This window comes from Salvelinus namaycush, chromosome 34 (genome assembly GCF_016432855.1).
Source record: "Salvelinus namaycush isolate Seneca chromosome 34, SaNama_1.0, whole genome shotgun sequence".
Classification (NCBI taxonomy): domain Eukaryota; kingdom Metazoa; phylum Chordata; class Actinopteri; order Salmoniformes; family Salmonidae; genus Salvelinus; species Salvelinus namaycush.
In genome coordinates this window covers 15,719,560-15,736,425 of record NC_052340.1, presented here as the reverse complement: position 1 = coordinate 15,736,425, position 16,866 = coordinate 15,719,560, and the positions used below count along the sequence as shown (strand labels likewise).

The 16,866-nt window shown below is 44.5% G+C and overlaps 1 protein-coding gene across 1 annotated transcript in view; it reads right to left on the bottom strand.

Moving 5' to 3' along the window:
• Nucleotides 1–16,866, bottom strand: part of LOC120029212 (neurobeachin-like) — a 327,891-nt gene that overhangs the window by 159,009 nt on the left and 152,016 nt on the right. The window contains exon 39 of the mRNA XM_038974506.1: nt 10,597–10,763. Coding sequence (XP_038830434.1) covers nt 10,597–10,763 — 167 coding nt within the window. The remainder of the gene's footprint in view (nt 1–10,596; nt 10,764–16,866) is intronic.

Here is a 16,866-nt window from a genome sequence, read left to right as displayed (position 1 = left end):
ATATATATATATATATATATATATATATATATATATATATATATATATATATATATATATATATATACACACTGCTCAAAAAAAATAAAGGGAACACTTAAACAACACAATGTAACTCCAAGTCAATCACACTTCTGTGAAATCAAACTGTCCACTTAGGAAGCAACACTGATTGACAATACATTTCACATGCTGTTGTGCAAATGGAATAGACAACAGGTGGAAATTATAGGCAATTAGCAAGACACCCCCAATAAAGGAGTGGTTCTGCAGGTGGTGACCACAGCCACTTCTCAGTTCCTATGCTTCCTGGCTGATGTTTTGGTCACTTTTGAATGCTGGCGGTGCTTTCACTCTAGTGGTAGCATGAGACGGAGTCTACAACCCACACAAGTGGCTCAGGTAGTGCAGCTCATCCAGGATGGCACATCAATGCGAGCTGTGGCAAGAAGGTTTGCTGTGTCTGTCAGCGTAGTGTCCAGAGCATGGAGGCGCTACCAGGAGACAGGCCAGTACATCAGGAGACGTGGAGGAGGCCGTAGGAGGGCAACAACCCAGCAGCAGGACCGCTACCTCCGCCTTTCTGCAAGGAGGAGCAGGAGGAGCACTGCCAGAGCCCTGCAAAATGACCTCCAGCAGGCCACAAATGTGCCTGCTCAAACGGTCAGAAACAGACTCCATGAGGGTGGTATGAGGGCCCGACGTCCACAGGTGGGGGTTGTGCTTACAGCCCAACACCGTGCAGGACGTTTGGCATTTGCCAGAGAACACCAAGATTGGCAAATTCGCCACTGGCGCCCTGTGCTCTTCACAGATGAAAGCAGGTTCACACTGAGCACGTGTGACAGACGTGACAGAGTCTGGAGACGCCGTGGAGAACGTTCTGCTGCCTGCAACATCCTCCAGCATGACCGGTTTGGCGGTGGGTCAGTCATGGTATGGGGTGGCATTTCTTTGGGGGGCCGCACAGCCCTCCATGTGCTCGCCAGAGGTAGCCTGACTGCCATTAGGTACCGAGATGAGATCCTCAGACCCCTTGTGAGACCATATGCTGGTGCGGTTGGCCCTGGGTTCCTCCTAATGCAAGACAATGCTAGACCTCATGTGGCTGGAGTGTGTCAGCAGTTCCTGCAAGAGGAAGGCATTGATGCTATGGACTGGCCCGCCCGTTCCCCAGACCTGAATCCAATTGAGCACATCTGGGACATCATGTCTCGCTCCATCCACCAACGCCACGTTGCACCACAGACTGTCCAGGAGTTGGCGGATGCTTTAGTCCAGGTCTGGGAGGAGATCCCTCAGGAGACCATCCGCCACCTCATCAGGAGCATGCCCAGACGTTGTAGGGAGGTCATACAGGCACGTGGAGGCCACACACACTACTGAGCCTCATTTTGACTTGTTTTAAGGACATTACATCAAAGTTGGATCAGCCTGTAGTGTGGTTTTCCACTTTAATTTTGAGTGCGACTCCAAATCCAGACCTCCATGGGTTGATAAATTTGATTTCCATTGATCATTTTTGTGTGATTTTGTTGTCAGCACATTCAACTATGTAAAGAAAAAAGTATTTAATAAGAATATTTCATTCATTCAGATCTAGGATGTGTTATTTTAGTGTTCCCTTTATTTTTTTGAGGAGTGTATATATATATATATATATATATATATATATATATATATATATATATATATATATATATATATATATATATTATTTTACACATATTAAATACAGAAACATTCAACATCAGCTTTCAAACATCTCCCAAAACAGGCAGCATTGTCGATGGATCCCTACGGATAGACAGGTTTCAACCAGTCAGGTATAAAACAACATTCAGCCATCTAATTGACTAAGAAAGGCTGAAAACAAAATGTCTGTCAATCAGTGTACTATATCACTGACTGGCTTTGATCACAATGGTGACACATTGTTCTATATCAAAAGACAGACTCAGCTAAATAAAACTGCACATCAACACGAGGCGACTGGCAACCATATGGCCATGGATGGTGTATCAAGTTTCATTTTTCAAAGTAAAGTGTGAATTCAGAAAAAAAGACTGACAGTGCATCAGAAATAAGATAATTTGTGTAATGAATGCATAGCAACGTATAAAGAGTAAGACTACCAGCAATAACAGTCACTAACAGTCAGACTAGTCAGTGACAGTAAGAGTGATATTACAGTCAGTAACAGTGAGATTATAGTCAGTAACAGTGAGATTATAGTCAGTAACAGTCAGTAACAATGAGATTACAGTCAGTAACAGTCAGTAAGTGAGATTACAGTCAGTAACAGTCAGACTAGTCAGTAAATCAATAACAGTCAGACTAGTCAGTGACAGTCAGTAACAGTCAGTGACAGTCAGACTAGTCAGTAACAGTCAGTAACAATGAGATTACAGTCAGTAACAGTCAGACTAGTCAGTAACAGTCAGTAACAGTCAGACTAGTCAGTAAATCAATAACAGTCAGACTAGTCAGTGACAGTCAGTAACAGTCAGTGACAGTCAGTAACAGTCAGTGACAGTCAGTAAGTCAGTGACAGTCAGTAACAGTCAGACTAGTCAGTAAATCAATAACAGTCAGACTAGTCAGTGACAGTCAGTAACAGTCAGTGACAGTCAGTAACAGTCAGTGACAGTCAGTAAGTCAGTGACAGTCAGTGACAGTCAGTAACAGTCAGTGACAGTCAGTGACAGTCAGACTAGTCAGTAACTGTGAGATTAGTCAGTAACTGTGAGATTAGTCAGCAACATTCAGACTACAGTCAGTAACAGTCAGGCTACAGTCAGTAACATTCAGACTACAGTCAGTAACATTCAGACTACAGTCAGTAACAGTCAGACTACAGTCAGTAACTGTGAGATTAGTCAGTAACATTCAGACTACAGTCAGTAACAGTCAGACTACAGTCAGTAACTGTGAGATTAGTCAGTAACATTCAGACTACAGTCAGTAACAGTCAGACTACAGTCAGTAACTGTCAGACTACAGTCAGTAACAGTCAGACTACAGTCTACAGTAGCGTTTTAGTATGTCTGAACCTCTCACTCCCTGCCAGCTCCGTGGACCATTCAGCTTTCATCAGAGGTGGGGCTCACCTCCCACCTCACTCTTCTCTCTCTGCTCCCCTTTAACTGATGATTGTGTGAACGCTCCCCATCAGAGGTAATTATCAGGCTGCAAGGGTAACTCCGCCCCCAGGGAGGAGCTGCAGTACTGTGGGTCAACAACAAATGAGAGCGGCGAGAAAGAGGAGCGATAGAACAAAGGAACTTCATTTCTTTAACCTCCCCATGTTCAAATATGTTGTTTCCCCTCTTGAATAAACATAGCTATAGAGGACAGACATCACCAAGGCTGTGTTAAGGTTCCTGACGCATTTATCTTCTAAATGAACCATCATGTCCAGTAGGATCATATTCACTGGTCGTCCATATACCTTCACACAAGGCCCAGAGAGACCTTCCTCTCTCTCCTCCCCCTATCTTCCCCTCCTCTTCTACTCTCTGATCTTCAGAGCTGCTAATAGAATGGATAACCCGGTGAGGCGAGACAGCAGAGTGCTTAGCCAGGCAGCCAGTGACTGAAGGGTCCATTCCATCACTAAGTTATTATCCACAGGCATAGTGTTGCCATTCATCAGAGAGAGAGAGAGAAATGAAACTCTGTTAGTCAAGGGAAACGCCTGTTCCAGTCTCCTCACCAGGATCAATATATGCCACCGCTATCTCCTCCATTCCCTCCACTACTGAAAAAGTAATTATACAGGAGCAATGTTACAATGTTGACAATCGATAGCTCAGTCAGGTTGGGTTAAGGTCTGGAGAGCAGGGGTGGGGACAGGGGATGGGACGGGGGTTTAGTCAGCTGCTGAGGTCAACAGCGACACCTTGAAACAAAGGACGTCCTGTCTGTCTGTCTGTCTGTCTGTCTCCTTCCACCTGCTCTACATTCTGTTAAGATAGCCATGTTGGAACGCCTGGTTTGTGTCTGAATGGGCACCCTATTCCCTATAGTGTAATATTTTTTACCAGGATCCATAGGGTTCTGGTCAAAGGTAGGGAATAGGGTGCCATTTGGGACGCAGAGACTGGTGGACAAGGGATGCCTTTGGTGTCAATGGAGATGCAGACTACTCACTCCGCAACGCAACCCAGTAAGTATCAAACTTGAATAAATGCATGTGACAAAAGATAGTTCCCAGAATTCTGGTAGATCAAAGGTTGATGTGATTGGGTGAAATGTGCTTTCCAATTCATGAGAACTATAAAAACAAAGTCAACATACACTATATATATATATATATATACATACATACAAAAGTATGTGGACGCCTCTTCAAATTAGTAGATTCAGCTATTTCAGCCACACCCATTGCTGTCTTCGGTTGCAACACTCACTACCAAGTTCCAAACTGCCTCTGGAAGCAACGCCAGCACAATAACTGTTCGTCGGGAGCTTCATGAAATGGGTTTCCATGTCCGAGCAGCCACACACAAGCCTAAGATCACCATGCGCAATGACAAGCATGGTGGAAAGCTCACCGCCATTGGACTCTGGAGTGATGAATCACGCTTCACCATCTGGCAGTCCGATCGACGAATTTGGGTTTGATGGATGCCAGGAAAACGCTACCTGCCTGAATGCATAGCGCCAGCTGTAAAGTTTGGTGGAGGAGGAATAATGGTCTGGGGCTGTTCTTCATGGTTCGGGCTAGGCCCCTTAGTTCCAGTGAAGGGAAATCTTAACGCTACAGCATACAATGACATTCAAGACAATTCTGTGCTTCCAAATTTGTCGCAACAGTTTGGGTAAGGCCCTTTTCTTGTTTCAGTATGACAATGTCCCCGTGCACTAAGCGATGCAGAAATGTTTTATCGAGTTCGGTGTGGAAGAACTTGACTGGCCTGCACAGAGCCCTGATCTCAACCCCATCGAACAACTTTGGGATGAATTGGAACGCCAACTGCGAGCCAGGCCTAATCGCCCAACATCAGTGCCCGAAAAGCTTTCCCAAAAGAGTGGAAACTGTTATAGCAGCAAAGGAGGGACCAACTCCATATTAATGCCCATAATTTTGGAATGAGATGTTCGACGAGCAGGTGTCCACATACTTTTGGTCCTGTAGTGTATTTACTCTACGAGCTCACATACAATATGTCTTAAAACCACAGAGCAGAGTGAAGTTAATGATAATAGATGTATCAGAGCCTAGTGCTGGGCTGCAGCTATAATCAATAACCAGCCGTCTGTAATGTGGGGCGCCAGGTAGCCTAGTGGTTAGAGCGTTGGACTAGTAACCGAAAGGTTGCAAGATCGAATCCCCGAGCTGACAAGGTAAAAATCTGTCGTTCTTCCTCTGAACAAGGCAGTTAACCCACTGTTCCTAGGCCGTAATTGAAAATAAGAATTTGTTCTTAACTGACTTGCCTAGTTAAATAAAAAAACGAAATATCTGACATGATCATTCATCTGATTTGGGCAGTGTTATGGGGGGGACCAACGCCATATTAATGCCCATGAGGTGTCCACATACATATATTATTACTATAATAGAAAACAGAGTAGAAATTACATTGACAGCAGTAAATATATTTTTTATTTATTTAACTAGGCAAGTCAGTTAAGAACAAATTCTTATTTTACAATGACGGCCTACCCCGGCCAAACCCTAACCTGGCCGACGCTGGGCCAATTGTGCAGCCCTATCGGACTCCCGATCACGTCCGGTTATGATACAGCCCGGGATAGTAGTGGGGTATGGAATGACGCCTCTAGCACTGAGATGCAGTGCCTTAGACCGCTGTGATACAGCCTGGGTCTGTAGTGACGCCTCTAGCACTGAGATGCAGTGCCTTAGACCGCTGTGACACAGCCTGGGTCTGTAGTGACGCCTCTAGCACTGAGTTGCAGTGCCTTAGACCGCTGTGATACAGCCTGGGTCTGTAGTGACGCCTCTAGCACTGAGATGCAGTGCCTTAGACCGCTGTGATACAGCCTGGGTCTGTAGTGACGCCTCTAGCACTGAGATGCAGTGCCTTAGACCGCTGTGATACAGCCTGGGTCTGTAGTGATGCCTCTAGCACTGAGATGCAGTGCCTTAGACCGCTGTGATACAGCCTGAGTCTGTAGTGACGCATCTAGCACTGAGATGCAGTGCCTTAGACCGCTGTGATACAGCCTCGGTCTGTAGTGACGCCCCTAGCACTGAGATGCAGTGCCTTAGACCGCTGTGATACAGCCTGAGTCTGTAGTGACGCCTCTAGCACTGAGATGCAGTGCCTTAGACCGCTGCAACACCCGAAGCCCTTAAAGAAGATAAATACAAACTTGCATGGATATTATCATAGTTTAAGACTGGTAGTTAAAGGCAGTGTGTATTATTCTAGAATGAATTCATCAGCCTTGCCTTGACGTCTCCTTTCTCTTGACAACGCTGAACTTTATAATCCAGTGACAGGGGTCAGGGGGTCACAGCAGAGGGACGAGGGGCCAGAGAAAATCACTCACTCACACACTGGAGAAAATTCTAACATCCAATTTTCAACTTGATTTATCAATGTGAAGCTCAAACTGATAGGGTGCTGTGATGGGAGGAGGGAGAGAGAGGGAGGAGAGGAGGAAGAGGGAAAGAGGGGGAAGGAGGGGGAGGGGTGAGGAAGGAGGAGGGGAACTGTCTCAGAGCTGCATCAAAGGTTTCTTGTTCTGATTTAGCACAGCGGATCAATACAAACCTATACTGTTTCAATTTGAACACTATTGATTTTCTGATGTCAACTCAATACAGAGCACATTCATCATCAGGCAAGCAGAAAGTATGATCCAACAGCCTGCTGGGCTGGTCACACTGCCTTAACACAGCTCTACCACCTACTGGGCTTATCACACACCTTAACACAGCCCTACCACCTACTGGGCTGGTCACACTGCCTTAACACAGCCCTACCACCTACTGGGCTGGTCACACTGCCTTAACACAGCCCTACCACCTACTGGGCTGGTCACACTGCCTTAACACAGCCCTATCACCTACTGGGCTGGTCACACTGCCTTAACACAGCCCTACCACTTACTGGGCTGGTCACACTGCCTTAACACAGCCCTATCACCTACTGGGCTGGTCACACTGCCTTAACACAGCCCTATCACCTACTGGGCTGGTTACACTGCCTTAACACAGCCCTACCACCTACTGGGCTGGTTACACTGCCTTAACACAGCCCTATCACCTACTGGGCTGGTTACACTGCCTTAACACAGCCCTACCACCTACTGGGCTGGTTACACTGCCTTAACACAGCCCTACCACCTACTGGGCTGGTTACACTGCCTTAACACAGCCCTACCACCTACTGGGCTGGTCACACTGCCTTAACACAGCTCTACCACCTACTGGGCTGGTCACACTGCCTTAACACAGCCCTACCACCTACTGGGCTGGTCACACTGCCTTAACACAGCTCTACCACCTACTGGGCTCATCTCAAATCAAATCAAAGTTTATTCGTCACGTGCACCGAATACAACAGGTGTAGGTAGACCTTACAGTGAAATGCTTACTTACAGGCTCTAACCAATAGTGCAAAAAAGGTATTAGGTGAACAACAGGCAGGTAAAGAAATAAAACAACAGTAAAAAGCTAGGCTATATACAGTAGCGAGGCTGTAAAAGTAGCGAGGCTACATACAGACACTGGTTAGTCAGGCTGATTGAGGTAGTATGTACATGTAGATATGGTTAAAGTGACTATGCATATATGATGAACAGAGAGTATCTAGTTAATTCATATAATAGGTAATATATAATAGGTAAGATTTTGTATGTATCCCAAATGGCATGTATTCCCTATGTAGTGCACAAATGTTGACCCGAGCCAAATGGGCCCTATATAGCGAATAGGGTACCATTTGGGATGCAGCCATTGGCTTTCCATTCGTGTGCAGTGTCTCCTTGTCACACAGTGTAACGATCTGATGTCATAATGGTGTCTGAACACATCTGAAAATGCATTATGTTACTAATTCAAAATACTACAGTTGTGTAAAAACCTGCAACAAAATGTCCACTATAGCCATCAGCAGTAGTTTCACCTGGCTGAGTATATTAAATATATAATTCTGTTGATAAAACGTTCCACACAGATGATCAATATCCTCTGGCTAGTCTCCAGGCAGAACTTAAGGTTAAAGGAAAAACAATTTCTGTGCAGGCAAGCATTCTCACTCACTCTCTCACACACACACACACACACACCACACACACACACACACACACACACACACACACACACACACACACACACACACACACACACACACACACACACACACACACGACAGCCCCTTCAGAATGCTGGAGGGCTTTCTATTTTACAAGAGCAGCATAAATGGGAAAGTTAATGTAGCATTGAATAAGGCTGAGCTGCTACACTGCCCTGAGCTCATGAACATATTGCAGCATTTTTCTTCTCCAGCAGGTCACCATTAAATGGGAATTTGTTGGAAGTTTTTCAGTATAATTTACAATGCTCCCCCTCTCAGCAACCTTTTGTTCCAATACTAATGCTATCCCCGGAGATAAATTCTATAAATATTTGAATACGTAAATCTACAGTAGCAGCCCACAATGCATTCTTATATGTTTTTCCATGGGTCATTTACTTATACTACTGTTGGTCTGTTTAATGAATTTCTCAATCAGAACTGCATGGCATATGATCAAACATACAGTAGTATATGCTGAAATATATACACAATGCTCAAACATTTGGTAAGTTGGTGAAGTAAGACATTCAGTTGCTACTGTAGGTAAGGATATCTATATTACAATACAATTCCAATTGTAGTTCAATCTGTGCTATAGTTTGAATCCAAACGGCACCATATTCTGGTCACCTATTCTGGTTAAAAGTGGACAAAAGTAGTGCATTATGTAAGGTATAGCTGCATGGGTAAATAGGCCTCTTTCAAAAGTAATGCACTATATAGGGAAAAGAGAGCCATTTGGGAGTCAGACACACCCATAGATGAATGGTCCAATGATGGTCAGTGTGCATCTTCCTGAGGTAATTGCATCTGTTTCCAGGGCTGTGTTTGTCAGGTGGCATGATGCATGTCGAAATCACTAAATCTACACGCCACATAACCCATGCAGATTACAAGTAGTAAAACACTCCTCAATCAATCAATTCTCCTTACAAACTAAACTAAGGCTTATTGTATTTTGTCAATAAAAACATCTGAAAACACAGCAGAATTCTTAAAGCACTCAAAATATGATCCAGAGGAGTGTTCTATCGATGTGAGTAAACAACACCTCATTACTGAACATAGCTAGCCATCTGTATGTAAAGAACATATTTAACCATCTGTATTGTGTTTTCAAAATCCAATAAAGAAAGTCAAGCTATGGTTTCAGTGAGAGTAGTCAATTACTAAAAGTGTTCTTTCAGTAAGCAAGGCAAGGTTTGACAGGACCTTTGCTGCACTTGCCACTCGCCAGGTCGTCGTAGTAAATACAGAATTAGTTCCTAACAGACTTGCCTGGTATAAAGCTTGTTTTTTAAGAAGCTTCCTAACAGATCATAGCCAATGCCATCAACATCCAAATGAACATGTATGTCATGTGTCATCGTGACATTACCAGGGGGAAACATAGAGAGAATAGTAGTAGGGGTCTAAACACAAAACCATGAGGAACGCCTAATTCAACTTTGGAACCCTTAGAGGATTTTCCACCTAGTTGGACAAATGGGTACTGCTCAGATTGGTGGTTTCAGTATCACTATTCAGCGCTGTCCGACTTCAACCACTGAGTGTGTGTGTATGTGTGTGTTTGTGTGTGTGTGTGTTTGGTGGGAAGCAGAGCTAAGGCTCCAACGATCTGTAGTTTTAAAGGCCCAGAGGACACTCCACACACACACCTCTCTCATACAAACACAAACACACGCATACGTCAGATGCACACACACACACACACACACACACACACACACACACACACACACACACACACACACACACACACACACACACACACACACACACACACACACACACACACACACACACACACACACACACACACACACACACACACACACAAACCCCACCCCCAGTCTGTGTGACCAGTGGTCAATCCCAAGGGGGGTTCAGTCTCTTTGACTGTTACTGAGTTAGTTGACCTGGTCCCTGATCTTTCCCAGCACTGCACTCTGTGGCTCACAGCCAGGTAATTGTACAGTACAACTAATACTGGAAGCTATGTTACCCAGCCTGGTCTTAGCTTGGCCTTTGGGCCAGCCCAGCTCCAGGTAGCCACAGCCCTAAACCTTTCACCAGACCCAGTCAGTACTTCTGTGCCAGGCTGCCAGGCTGCCGCAGGCTCTATGTTTGTTGGTGAGGATGTAAAGTACAGTATATACCCCAGCCACTGCTCTAACTCTACAGCACAGCCCTATACTCCAGCCCAAGGCCTATCCTTCAGCCCCAGCCCTATACCCCAGCCCAAGGCCTATCCTTCAGCCCCAGCCCTAGCAAGGCCTATCCTTCAGCCCAACCTCTATACCTCAGCCCTAGGTCTTACCTCTGTGCCAGGCTGCCCCAGGCTCCATGCTTATTGGTGAGGATGTTGAGGATCTTCTGTTTGAGCTGGTTGGCAGTCACATGGTCTCTGTGTTTGGCAGCGCTGATCAGGTGATCACACATCTTCTCCTCCTCCCTCCGATCAGCAGAGTACTGGGCACAGTTGGACTGATGGAGGGAACACAAGGAGCCATTTTATTTTAAACATAGCCATGCTAACGCCATGCTAACACCATGCTAGGCATTAACATTATGCTAACACCATGCTAACATAATGCTAGGTGTTAACATTATGCTAAAACTGGGCAGGGTCTATCACCAGGACTTGATTTTACGTGCACTCTGATTGTATATACATTTAATGTAAGGTGTCCTTGAGTGTCTTGAAAGGCATCTGTGAAATACAACTGTCTGTCTGGTGTTAGTATGGCTATGTTATGTTTTGTATTAATATGTCCTTCCTCCGTTGCAATCCTGCGAAATTAGATTCAAACATGAAAATGTGTGAGTCCTGCTAGGATAGCTATGCTAAGCGTGTGTTGAGGGAGAAGAAACCAAAACCATTCAACAGATTCACAGAGGATATTATGGGTGTGTGTGTTTGTGTGTGTGCACACGTGAGTAGATATTATAGCCTGGTTAACAGAGCCAATCTCTGCTCCACTTCATCAGCGGGGGACACGTTAGTGAAGAGTCATTTAAACACCGTCGCCGTCTGCTAATGTCTTTTGTTTCACATGGAGAAAAAGAGTGGAATTTGTCCGTTAGAAAGCTTTAATCCCATCTGTTTACATAGGGGTCATTATAAACAATCTGTCCCTATATAAAACTCAACTGTGACAGTGGATGAAGGGCCGGTTGGATAACAAAGAGAAGTAGCCTGTACTGTAGCCTACATGCATAAATTATCACCAAACAGTATGACATAAATAGATTGAAACCTGGTGTGTGATGTTGAAGTGGAGTCAGTGCCTGCGTACCAAATGGCACTCTATTCCCTTTGTGGTACACTACTTTAAAGCTATGGTAAAAAGTAGTGCACTATATAGGGAATAGGGTGACATTTGGGATGCAGTCAGTGATCTCCTGCAGGCAGCATCTCAAGGTAATCTAGATTCTAGAGGAGCCGATCAGGATCTGACTTCATCTTCTCCTCGCTAAAATAAGATTGTCTTGCTGCGTCGCCACGGGGCTGCTCCTTCCTGCTCATATACTAAATCTAATTTGCTAACAGAAGCTGGAAGTTAATTGAATTTCCGGCCCTATATTTGAATTGTGTCAGATGTTATACCTCAACATATTCTTCAAATGGCAGATAACTCAATCTCTGCTTGTCATCTCACGTTACCATGTGACGCTGTGACAAATATCAAACCTTATTTATCACTTCACAGGATATGAGGCTGCTGCCCTGACTCTCCTGACACCAACCTAATGTAAAAATGTCTATCTGTCTGGGAATGGAGGGTAGGGGGGGGTTGTGAGGGGTAATATAGTAGAAACAGCATTGGATGAAAAGTGTAGACTGTCTAGAGTTGTCAGACAGAAGGGATGAGGCCAGAGGAGGGATGAGGGCCAGGTAATCTCTGGGTGTTTCTCAAATGGCACCCTATGGGCTCTGGTCAGAAGTAGTGCACTTAACAGGGAATAGGGTGCCATTTGAAAAGCAGCCTCCCTCGCTACTGGTGACATGGCAGTTGATCTAGCAGGTCAAGGAGCCTCTAGCAGAGGACTACAGGATATCTAACAGCTGCTTGTGGAGGGCTGCTGCCCCAAGATAAGAAACTCATCACTCCTCACATGTACAAGCTACTAACAGAGGGGGCAGAAGAGAATTTGTGTGTGTGTGTGTGCATGTTTGTGTACTTGGGTAAAACAATTCCTATATGACTAATAACATTGTGAGAGAGAGACAGAGAGCGAGAGAGCGAGAGAGAGAGAGTGTTCCAGAGTTCCAAATTGAGCAGCAGCTGAAAAAATGAGCTCCTACAAATATTGAAATTTACATGGTTTTTAGAGTGAAGTACATCAGAAAAAAGCAAAAGAAAACTGCAAGACTGAATATGAGAAAAAACAAGCAACAAACAAAGAAGATAGGCTTTTGAAAAAGTAACTATTTAAAAATGTTTTAGTTATCTTAGCTAGCTGAATTGTTTACAAGTTTCTAAGCAGTTGCTAAGGACTCTCCTGGAAGAAGCTAGCAAGCTAACAAAGAATATCTAGTTAACAGAAGAAAAGAAAGACAAAATAAGACAAAATAAGGACAGAAGAAAAAGGACATCAAAGTGAAACAGTCCTCTAAAGACACAAGAGACAATAATACAAGAAGCAATTGTTAACCCACCAGACATCCAAACAGAGAAAGCTAAGAAAAGTTTCAAAGGTTTGTTAATGGGACAGAACCATGAATGCCTGTTTTCAGATCTTACCAGTTGCAAAACAAGAGCAAATGTAATATTTAATACCAGATGAGGGCACATATGGAAAAGGGTTATTTGCAACCATTTCCCTTTCTCAAAAAAGAGAGGCATCAGCCAAGGATGTCAGATCAGCATTTTTAAAGAAGCTGACCAGAGCAACATGTATCAAACAGTAAACTTATATAATAATGGAACGGCATTGATACAAAGCAATGATTCAAGCCTCCAGGCTTTTGAGAATAGGTTTGCTACCCTAAAAGCAGAAGCTGAACTCATCTCAGAAACTGAGGGAAAAAGTCAAGGGTGGAGATGGAGAAAAGCAGGCCCCAACGGTCTCTGTGACCCAGCAAGAAGCTCTCAGTGTCCCTCTACCTACCTCACCTGCAGCAGACAGAGCCAAGGACATGCCTACAACACCAAGAACACCTGCTATGCAACGTTTCCACAACACCCTCTCTCTAGTCGAAGCAGAGGTCATAGAACTCAGAGAGAGCAAGCTTCAAGAGGAGGACACTGTCCAGAAACTAAAGGAAGAGAAGAAACAGTTCAGGGAGGAGAGCAGAGCATCTATTGGTAAACTAGAAAGCAGAATGGACAAACTGAGTCAGACAAATGATGACCTCAGAGACCATCTGAGCACAACAAGAAAGGAGCTAGAACAAAGAGAGAGGTACATTGACACCCTCAACCAGCAGCGAGTCATTATGTCCTCTGCATCTAGAGAACATGTCCACCAGCTTGGCACAACACAAGCAGAACCCGAGACCAGCATGGCCTCCACCACACAGCCTGATGACACTGCACCATCCTACCAGTCTGCTCCAGCCCATGTCAGAATACCAGTCTCCCAGTCTGCTCCAGCCCATGTCAGAATACCAGTCTCCCAGTCTGCTCTAGCCCATGTCAGAATACCAGTCTCCCAGTCTGCTCCAGCACAGGTCAGAATACCAGTCTCCCAGTCTGCTCCAGCACAGGTCAGAATACCAGTCTCCCAGTCTGCTCTAGCCCAGGTCAGAATACCAGTCTGCTCCAGCCCAGGTCAGAATACCAGTCTCCCAGTCTGCTCTAGCCCATGTCAGAATACCAGTCTCCCAGTCTGCTCCAGCCCATGTCAGAATACCAGTCTCCCAGTCTGCTCTAGCCCATGTCAGAATACCAGTCTCCCAGTCTGCTCTAGCCCATGTCAGAATACCAGTCTCCCAGTCTGCTCTAGCCCATGTCAGAATACCAGTCTCCCAGTCTGCTCTAGCCCATGTCAGAATACCAGTCTACCAGTCTGCTCCAGCCCATGTCAGAATACCAGTCTCCCAGTCTGCTCCAGCCCATGTTAGAATACCAGTCTCCCAGTCTGCTCCAGCCCATGTCAGAATACCAGTCTCCCAGTCTGCTCTAGCCCATGTCAGAATACCAGTCTCCCAGTCTGCTCTAGCCCATGTCAGAATACCAGTCTCCCAGTCTGCTCTAGCCCAGGTCAGAATACCAGTCTACCAGTCTGCTCCAGCCCATGTCAGAATACCAGTCTCCCAGTCTGCTCTAGCCCATGTCAGAATACCAGTCTCCCAGTCTGCTCTAGCCCATGTCAGAATACCATCCTACCAGTCTGCTCCAGCCCATGTCAGAATACCAGTCTCCCAGTCTGCGCCAGCCCATGTCAGAATACCAGTCTCCCAGTCTGCTCTAGCCCATGTCAGAATACCAGTCTCCCAGTCTGCTCTAGCCCATGTCAGAATACCAGTCTCCCAGTCTGCTCTAGCCCATGTCAGAATACCATCCTACCAGTCTGCTCCAGCCCATGTCAGAATACCAGTCTCCCAGTCTGCTCCAGCCCATGTCAGAATACCATCCTACCAGTCTGCTCCAGCCCATGTCAGAATACCAGTCTACCAGTCTGCTCTAGCCCATGTCAGAATACCAGTCTCCCAGTTTGCTCCAGCACAGTGTTCTCCAGTCCAGGTCAACCTAGGCTGGTTGGCTGACCTGGGCTGGAGCAGACTGGTATTCTGACCTGGGCTGGAGCAGACTGGGAGGCTGGTAGGTTGACCTGGGCTGGAGCACACTGTGCTGGAGCAGACTGGGAGACTGGTATTCTGACCTGGGCTGGAGCAGACTGAGAGGCTGGTAGGTTGACCTACCATACACTAAATTTCAAAAAACGAAAATCATGATTTTCCCCCAAAAAACAGATGTCAGAAACACAAATATAAATTCACCCTGAACAACACCATAATTGAACACACTAAAAGTTACACCTACCTTGGTCTGACCATATCTGCATCGTGAAACTTTAATATGGCAGTAAATGCACTCAAAGAAAAAGCCCGCAGAGCATTGTGTGCAATAAAAATGAAATTATTCAAAATCAACATCCCAATTAGAATTTGGACCAAAATATTTGACAGTGTAATCCTACCAATAGCTCTTTAAGGAAGTGAGATTTGGGGGCCACTCAATAAACTGGACAAACATCCAATTGAAACCCTACATGCAGAATTCTGTTGGAAAATAAAAGTCCAGAGAAATACACCAACTAATGCATGTAGGGCAGAATTGGGCCGCTTTCCAGTAATAATGAAAATACAGAAAAGATCATTAAAATCTAAATTCAAGTCCAAATACAAGTCTGCAATTTAAAGCACTTCAACCCCAAGAGCTGAGCCCAGAAACAAGCCCTCTCAGTCAGCTGGTGTTGGACCTAACCAACCAACCAAGCTGACACCAGCACTGCTTCAAAAGAAAGAATTCCAATAAACAAAATCATGAACCAGTCAAAAGACTATATTTACAACATTCGAAAAACGAAACAAAATCCCAAAGCCGACTAAATTGCTATCTGACCCTACACAGAGAATATGAATTGGCTGATTATTTCTACTCTGTCAGAGATACGAAGCAGAGACAGATCCTTACCAAGTAGAGGCTGAGTGACCATCAATTGGCAACAGAAACCGGCAGACATAAAAAGAAATGGCTACCCAAAGAGGAGCGTGTATGTGGTCACTGCACATCAGGGGAGGTAGAAACAGAGATGCACTTTCTCCTTTACTGTGCTAAATATATATTCTCACATAGAGATTCATTATTCACAGAAATGACAACATTTATTCCAAATTTTAACTTATTAAACCCAGAGGAAAAACTAAAAATACTCATGGGCGAAGGAGCAATGGCTCCTCTTGCAGCCAAATATGTATTTGCCTGCCATAGCCTGAGGGACACAGAATAATAACATCTGCATAGTAAGCAGTACTTACTTATTATTACTATTATTGTTATTACTATTATAACTGTTGTTTATCATTCCAAATAGTAGTGGTATGGGTGGTAATGGTAATGATAGCAGTTTAATGATGGTGATGGAAGTTGTAGTACTGATGTAATGGTGAAGATGACCGTTTTTAGTTAGTTATAGTTTCATTTTCCATATTTATATTTTTAGATTTATTACATTTCTACTATTGACTGTTACCATTATATTGTAATTATTTTTGTATTTAATTTTTGTTTTATTATTTACTACCATTTTATATTATTCTTCTTTATTCTTTATAATTTTATTACAATGTATATTGTATACATTGTTGCTTTGGCAATATTGACAATGTTTTTCATGGCAATAAAGCAGCTTGCATTTGAGTTTGAGACAGACATAGAGAGAGCGTGAGAGAGCGAGTGAGAGACAGAAAGAGACAGAGACACAGAGAGAGAGACCGAGACAGAGAAAGAGACAGAAACAGAGACAGAGAGCGAGACAGAGACAGAGATAGAGAGACAAAGAGAGAGACAGAGATAGAGAGACAAAGAGAGAGACAAAGAGAGAGACAGAGAGAGAGACAGAGAGCGAGAGAGAGAGA